Source organism: Pyxicephalus adspersus, chromosome 1 (assembly GCF_032062135.1).
Source record: "Pyxicephalus adspersus chromosome 1, UCB_Pads_2.0, whole genome shotgun sequence".
Classification (NCBI taxonomy): Eukaryota; Metazoa; Chordata; class Amphibia; order Anura; family Pyxicephalidae; genus Pyxicephalus; species Pyxicephalus adspersus.
In genome coordinates, this window is record NC_092858.1 from 67,276,567 (window position 1) to 67,285,449 (window position 8,883).

The window sequence follows — 8,883 nt, forward strand, 5'->3', positions numbered from 1 at the left end:
GCTTCCATTGATTTCAATGGGGGCATTTTTCAGTGGTGTTCTGCGTTTTTAGGCACCTATACATTTTGCCCATAGACATTTTCCAGCGTTTTTAAAGGCAAGCTTTAAAAGACTAATACAAGTGCATAAAAATGCATATAAACGCAGTAGGAGTGTTTTTCATGTGTTTTTAAAAATGTCAGTTTAGACCCAGCCTTAAAAACCTACTATATATATTTTATTCCACAAAAACAAGAAAATCTGGGAGAGAGTTATTCTTTACATCCTATTTAGGAATGTACTAACTTCTTCCAAAGTATATCAAATCTGTTTTATATGACCAATTGCTTTGCATACTCCAAATAGGAAATCTGTAACTTGTAGATGCTATTTGTTGATAGCCAGATTGACAAGTCTTTCCTCTTAATTTTTAGATGATATTGGTGGCTGTGTTTTCAGAAACTGGATTCTTTGATTACTGTGCTGTAAAAGTAAGTAAAGTCATTTTTACAGAAATGGGAGTGAGTATTTAATGGTAATACATTTTCTTGTATTAGTTTTAGCAAAGTTTTGGATTCTCTAAAAAAAAATATGCCAATACAACTGCATTGCAAAATCAATCTATATTGATTAAAAAAAAAAACATTACATACTGCATTGAAAACTTCCTAGGTAATATACTCCATGGATGTTACAACAAGATGAGGCTTCAGTTATAAAATAATTTAATTCCCATTAGCAGGAAATCTGTATATAGCACTATAATTATCACATGGTATTTTGAGGCTTTTTGCCTCTAGATCAGCAGTCCTTTGGTCCCAAGGATGACTGCATGTATATCCACATAGGCTAATTTTCTAAGGCCATTTAGAGAGCAGTTATGCACCATACCTCAGTCATAATCTGAATTTTTGTTTGGTGCAGTGCAAAATAAACCATATTTAGTTTATTTGTATTTTATATATGACAATATAATACATAGTATGTTGGTTGCTGTTTTTTTATTGCACTTTGTATATTGCTTTTTGCCTTTTTACTGGGATCTCAAACCTATTCCCATTATGCTTTTACTACTGTGTTCAGCTCATAGTATTTTGTGTGCTGAAATGTGGTCAGTGGGGAAATTAAACGGAGAGGTAATCTTATCCGTTTGTAAAGTGTATCTAACATAGCCATTAGTTGTGCTGCATAAAATCAGTCTATTTAAAACATGCTTGTGTTAACCTGTGTATTCTTTACTTTGAAGCCAGATTGCGATTTAATTTCACAGCCTCTTATCTCTAATGTCTGTGCTGGTTCAGTTGAGGTACATAAATGGGCTAATCCAAAAGGAAACACTGAATAATAACATACCCAACACAAATCTAAGCTTGACTTTTGGAAATGAATGAAGAAGCAATGAAAAGTGAGCAATCAGTAGTGATGTCTATAAATCTCTTGGCACCAACAGGGCCTAAATGTACAGTTATGAACATACAAGATGAGTGCCCAGACACACATCAGGAAGCCATTTTTTTTCTAGGGGGACAAAAGCACATTTGGGTACTGCCAAGGCACAAATTCACATTGCTAGATGTTCCCTTTATGATAGCATATCATATTTGCTTTGAGTTCAGGTCCACATTAAGCAGGGGAGATAAATTGCTTTTCCCATCGTACAGATGGCTTCTAGAACATTTAATAAATTATAAAATATAACAACCAAAATTTGGGACAGCTAAAATAAAAAATATAAAAGTTATATTACTGAAAAAATTGTTTTCCTTTAAAGTCAAATCAAAATCAACATCTAAGTTACAAGGTTACAAAAAAAATTTGACGATAAGTTAATTTGTGAGATTGATCTTTACATAGCACAGTTTTAAATGTGAGACAATTAACCCATGTACAATAAGCAATAGTTCAGGTTTTGAGACTTTTTTCTGTAGCTTTTAAATTGACAATTATTTGTTCCCAGCATGGCAAGATTGGTTTTGTGAAACCAATTTTATTGTTATAGCTTTATGTATTTTATTAGTTTGTAACACCAAATAGCACCTGTTACCTTCACAATGTGAAACTACATCATATAGATTTTCTTTTTAATGAATTTTTTGGGCTATAAACAATGTTAACAAATTGAGACATCTACATGATACGTTTAAGCCAAGTATACAATATAGTATGTTTTCTTTTAGATCATTTTAATAATGATAGTTCTTCAAACAAGCATATTAGGCATAAAATGTGTTCATTTTAGGTATGATTTTATTACAAAAAAGCAGTTTCCTCTTTCAATGAAAAGTGCTGGGAACTTAAGAGTCTTTCAAAGTCCAAACAGCATGAAAACCTCAAAATACCTCTTGGTGTGTTGAAGATGTGCAGGAGATGCAATCAGGTTTTAAGGGTTGGAAGTGTGTTAACAGAATACTAACTGTAGGTCCATAGCTATCCCATGTGTGAATAGCTTTAAAGTCAGAAGAGGACACACAAGGATGTATCTAGCATTGTCAGTATTAGTTTTTAGGTAATTGGGAGGTAAGAAAAGTAGACCAAAAGTTTCAACTTTAATCAATACATTGGTTTAGAGAAAAATCACAGGTACTTGATGAACATTAACAGCCTTTCTTAGTAAACATACTATCGACAGCCAGGTGTAAGAAATATATTGTGATTTTTCTCTGTAAGTTATAGGGAAGGTGAGAGTACAGAAATGATGACATGCAAGCTATGGTTTGATATTCCTGATACATTGAGAATAAATTTATATACAAATGTAAATCAAAATGATATTATGAAAATGAATAAATAACAATTAAAGGAATGAACAACAATAATCAACAGTAACAGCGAACAGTACTTTTACTGCAAAATAATCATATACCTTACAATTAGATTGTATTGTCTTTATGCACTCCCACCCACAATAATGCAGTTAATAAACATGAGTTTACACAGGTAGGACAGAATTTCCACAATCTAATAATGAACCACACAGACAATATTACACATAAAGGAACCCTGAGGCATTGGAAAGCTCAACTAAATATCCAGCCTTTGTCTTGAATAGATCAAAGCTGTCTTGAAATACCTCTCCTTTGCATGGTATTGTAGTATTTCCTCCTCTATTAGTCCTGGGGTCCCCCCTTGCTACACAGAGGCCTTGACCTAAATATAATTTCCTCTGCTTGCCTCTTTTCTGGTGCTTATGTTTTTAGTTCTTAGTGTTTTTACATTTGTAGAACTAATTTCAATCAGAAATGCTTTCCTGAATAGCCAGTCCACAGAAATGTAACAAAGCAGGCCTGATGGTGATAACTATGCTGGTGCAATGGGTCTGATTTATTAAAGCTCTGCAAGACTTTCATGGGTGAACCTGGGTGATTCAGAAAACCTGAAATGGGTCTGGTCCATGACTGAAAGGTCCAATCCCCCAACATAAGGATTGCACTGCTGCTTTACTAATGACGGCTTGTTCAGCTGCACCAGTAGGTTCTTGGTAGTATGGTTTTGACCATAAGTGAGTATCATTACTGAAAGGATCTTGATAGTTTGCTGCTTCTATTCCTACTTCTAAATATATGTCCTGGACTGACTAGTACACATGGAATGCTGCCAGAAAGCCATTTGAACATGAAGGGAGTACTAAATTTGAACAAAGACATAATTTAAAATGGTAAACATTTTGTGATAGCTTATCATAATCGGAATAAATATTGTATGCACTAAAATAATTTAAACTCATTACCAATGTTATTTTTTTAAGTGTGGTAATCTGTGCATACTTATACATTTTTTTTTTTTGCAGGCTTACCGATATTCAAAGGGGGAATTATTTTTTTCAACCCTTGGCTCGTTATTGATGTTTGCTGCACCTTTTTTTATATTTTACCTTGGAGACCATGTCACTTTTTTCAAGTGATCCTGCTTTGCTCTACTATCTCACAAGCAGATGAAACATGGGTACTTTGTGTATCTATCTTGCTGTCCAAGTAGGAAGTTCATCATTTTTAAATCAACACACATGGACCATTAGTGTTCATGATAGCAAAGCTTTTGTAAGACCATTTGGATATTTTCATATACTTCCTTAGGTTTTGTTAAGTGACCAATTGGAATTGATGCATAGCAGTTGCTATTATGCAGTAAAACAGATTTCAAACTTCAAGTGGAACTGTCTATGAAAAGCCCCCAGTCTTCTGCTCGGTATTCTGGTACTCCCATATGGGTTAGTAGTCCAGGGATGTTACAACAGTACACCAAGTCTCCATCTTCAGTGAAATATGGTAGGAGTATCACCTCTCTTGTCCTATAAACCGTTATTTTAACTTCCGGCCTCAGACAGTTCTTTTCTTTTAGGCTAAAAATCCAGATGCTTGTTTTGACTTTTAGGTCACATATTAAATCATTGAGCTCTTCTTGGGAGAGCTTCTGGTTTGATGAAACATTTTCCTAAATATTCACTTTCCCTGCAAACTCCTGGATTATACTCCAAACCCTTCCCTCCTCCCACAGCAAGTTGTCAGTTACCATGTCCTCCTATGTCTATATCCTTATATCTATATGTTGTCATATTATCATATTCAATGGAACACAATTGAGTGTTTGGAAAAAGTCATAGGCAGATTTTGTTTTTAAAGCAGATGATTAATAAATACCATGCCATCTGCCAGGTATTTGATCTATTTTTTTTTTTTTTTTTAGATAAAATAACTTTGCAGACAGTTCTGTGAAGTTGATCAAACATTAATATATTTTAATTAATGTAATTCTACATCAACAATGTTAAGGCTTTCAAAAAAGTTAACAGTGGGAATTAAAACTCATCACCTATGGATTTTTTGGGAACGACCATACACTAAAGGAAAGGCTATCACTAGGTACTGATCTTGCTGTAGTATTGCAGAAATTACATTCCAGATGCTTTTCCACAAGCACTTTACTCTGCTGTTCTTCAGATAGATCTTCTAAACACTTTGGCTACATTCACTTCCCATTACAATGGACAGAACCCCAGGGGGTCTCCTGCCTATTACTTTTCTACTGGTGTCTGTCTGGTTATGCAGAAGAAACTCACTGGGGGTTTATCTGTGCTCTACTAATGCAAAAAAGGCAAAGCTGACTGGAAACACTGAGGTTCTTTGGCCTAAGCTGAACTTGCAATGTGGCTGACCATTTCTACTCATGTAAAATATGGTAAAACTTTAATCATCAAACTTTTGATTTTTCAAATTTGCAAAGAATGACAGACTGACATCATGACCATGATTTCTACTAAACCAATTTAAACTAAGCCCTTACTATCTTATTTTTTGCTTGTTTTGAAACAATAGATATGGAACGTGTGAATTTTATGAGGTCTTTTTCTTGTAGGGACACTTACTAAAAGTTACCCAAATCTCTATTTTTTGAGTGCTTTGCAATGCGACTTGAATTTAAAAGTAAAAAAAATGAAGACAAGAACAACAATTCATATGCAACATTCCTTTGACATTCTGTACTGAAAACTAGGTGAAACCAGTATGTTATTGTTCAACTCTGGGCCAAAGAAAAAGTTACCATTTTCATTGGGACTCCCTTTTCACAAAGTTTATATAATGTTTTAATCAGACTTTAGCTGTCAGTTGTATTCAAAATATTCCTAACAGTTTTCTTAAGTCTGTCTTTTAACTTCTTAGCCTAAACTTCTAACTTCCTGTCCCAACCATCCACAGTGGAAAACTGTAATTGAGAGAACTGTTAGTCAAACATTTGCTCTCAAACTCAAAGGAAATCCTTAGTGCCATGTTTGCAATACTTGAATACAAATAGTGAAGGAATAGCAATGCTGCTTACATGTTAGTGACTGTGCTGAATGTTGCCTATGATAAACAAGTGGTTCAGCCCTGTGTTGTCCTTTTTTCTTTTTTTGTAAGCTATGAGTGCTATTTTCTAAATACAGCTACTTTTTCCCCATTACGAAGTCGGTTTGTTCTTTATATGGAGGTTCCATTTTACTTGGCAGAACTTTGATCCCTAATAACCAAATTGACACCTGTGTCATCACAAAAATGTAACTTCAAATTAGTTACAAGCAATCAGAAGGTGCAGTGTCTTAGATCTCACACTGCAGATACACAGCTGTAATGCATGGTCTTTCCCATGCACCCTTGCTTAGCAGGAAGCATGCAGTTATTTTTATTGAGGAATTTCACAAGATACACTTTTCAGGATACTTCATTAACACCATTATCATTCAACGTAGCAAATCTTTACCTTTTTTAAAATTAAGTTTTACTGTAATATCTGACTGCTTAAGGTGTGTTATTTTATTTGATATGTGTGATCATAAAGCTGTTTATTTTTTTTTAAAGATGAAAATTATGTGATAATTGTGTGTTTTAGACAAATAAAGGGTTAGTTATTTTAATTACATTTTAAATTAAAAACTAAAATAACCACTAAAACACTGGAGTGAGTCATTTTTGACCTACTTGAAATTACTCTATTAGAGACATTACTCAGAACAGTCAGCATTTTAGTACTGTGTGTTATGTTAACCTCAAAAGATTTGACATTTTCAGCATATTGCTTAATCAAATGTAAATTCCCTTAAAGCCACCACATATGCTTGCACTGTACCCCTTTTAAACTTCAAATAAAAACCTTGTATAATTAGAAAGTAATGCAGGCTTTATGTACTAATCCATGCTTCAGGACAGAGCTGTTCAACACTGGTGACCTTACATTCATTGCTTTAACGCTTGCCACCAGTAATATAAACGCCTCATCCTATCCACTGGCTATAACCTTTCATTTCAGAGACTATTTCATCAAAAGCCAGACTGTAATCTGACATGGTTACTTTCTTATATTTAAGGTGTACTTATTCTGTGAAGTTCATAAATGCTTCTGTTCTTCACTAAATTGTGCTTATAGCCTTTTATGTAGAAAAGACTGCAGTTTAAAAATCACTTGGCCTCGACATAGTAATATACTTTTTTTTTTGTTTGTGAGGATATAAACTTGGACTAGTTATCATTGCTGTCTGAGAACAAATGCTGTGGGCACATATTCATAGTTTTAGTTTGCTTTGTGATACACTTTGAAAAACAAATGTCAAAAAGAGTTTGTCATATTATTCTTGTACTGATGTATAGATAATGAAAGCTGACAATTTCCTATTTCGTATGTGCGGGGTAAATATAAATTTCATCACACGCTTTGGCAAGAAATGTTTAAATGATTGACATGACTACTTTAGGTGACTGTTAATACAAAGTAGTTATCAGTATTATCTTACTACCAAAAGGGCTTGACCATAGTAGGTAATGGGACAATTGGCATCTGTACTTTTATGTAGTTTTATTGCAAAACATTGACTGTTAACACTCACTATAGGTAAAGACATAAACAAAAGATTTTAAAATACTTTTGACAGTTGTTTTTGGTACAAGTTTTTTTTCTTGCATAATGTATTGTGTTTTTAAAATATTGGGCCAGTTAGAACAGAAATGAGTTATCTACCAGCCGCTTTCTCCTATAGTTCATGCAAATGAGGGTATGGCACCACTGGAACTTCTACACAGCCACATTCCTATGTTGCCTCTCTTTCTGTACTACCTGCTATATTTATATATATGATTTTTTATAATCAATGCCTTGGCTTTTATGAAGGTGATTTTAGTTTTTTTTTTGTCACACCTTCAGAATTCTGTCAAAAGAAGCGATGACTTGTTTTTGGTGCGTTATTCCATTGACGCAGTACCTCTAACTACAAGTTTCAGGATTCATCAGTGGGAAATTGGAAATGCAACACACCACAGATGGTGGGAACAAAAATTTTTATGTGCGTGTGGTTAGCTGCTCCATGTAAGGTTGTTTCTTTGCTACTTTTTGGCTTAACTGTATTATAGCAATAATAACCCAAACTGGATGAACTTTTTGGTTACTTTAAGCCCACTATACCTTAAAATTCTACTTTATTTTTGGAATCCTATGAAAGGCACAGTACATTTAATAAAATGTATTGCACCTTATTGGTTACCCCTAAACCAAAATCTGAACAGCCGTTTGGTATCCTTAATCCTATGTTGCACACAACTGTTCCGTTACACTCCCAGTATGAAACCAGAAAAGATGGGTACAGTCTTCATTTATTTTCTACAAGAAAAACTTGTTCATTGTTGGTATCGTTCATTTTTCGAGTATTTCCTTTTTTTCTTTATGGCATGCTCAATTGGGGCTGTATTAGTATCTCTTTGCAAGTCTAAAATTAGCCCACCTTACAGAGATTGAGCTCATGCTTTACTTTGTACACAAGCTTATTTTAAGTCCTTTTGTTCCTAGGCATTTTACATGAAGATTTACTGTTGGTAGACAGCCAAGGCTAGTCATTGTTGCTATGGAAACAGAATACATGTTTTGGGAGGTGGGGTGCAAACAAATATAATGGGATTTCTAGTTCGGCGTTTGAATGTAATGATAGTTTTCTGGTAATATGCAATCGGGTCAGTGGTTTGTTCACTTCTTACCAGTGCATACAGTCCATATCTGGGATTATACAAGACAATATTTTTCATTAACACTTAGCAGGGAGATCAAGGCAATTTTCTGTACCTGCTCCAAAATGTCAGGTTTTATCTTATAGGCTCCCTTGACATTCTGGTTTCCCTTCTTTACTATAGATTAATCTTTAAATTGCCAAAAGATGTGGTTTAAGTTTAGCTTCTAATTTGAAAGCCAAAACCCTGATAGAATATGTATTGAAGATGACCTGGGTTTTTCTGCAATATTGGATGCAACTGCTTTGTATTGAGAACCTAAATACTGATCCAACTATTCAGGTATTCTATTGAGGAAGATACAATTACATGCTTAGACCATCACTATAGGATTTACCTTTTGTGTGAGTGTATGTGTGTGTATGTATATGTGTGTGTGTAT

The 8,883-nt window shown here is 34.2% G+C and overlaps 1 protein-coding gene across 1 annotated transcript in view; it reads left to right on the forward strand.

The window, feature by feature from the left end:
- Window positions 1-8,883, forward strand: part of OCA2 (OCA2 melanosomal transmembrane protein) — a gene marked incomplete in the record, with an annotated part of 91,987 nt that overhangs the window by 39,563 nt on the left and 43,541 nt on the right. Inside the window, 2 exon segments of the mRNA XM_072412868.1 lie at window positions 414-470; window positions 3,767-3,786. Of these exon segments, the coding sequence (XP_072268969.1) occupies window positions 414-470; window positions 3,767-3,786 (77 nt within the window).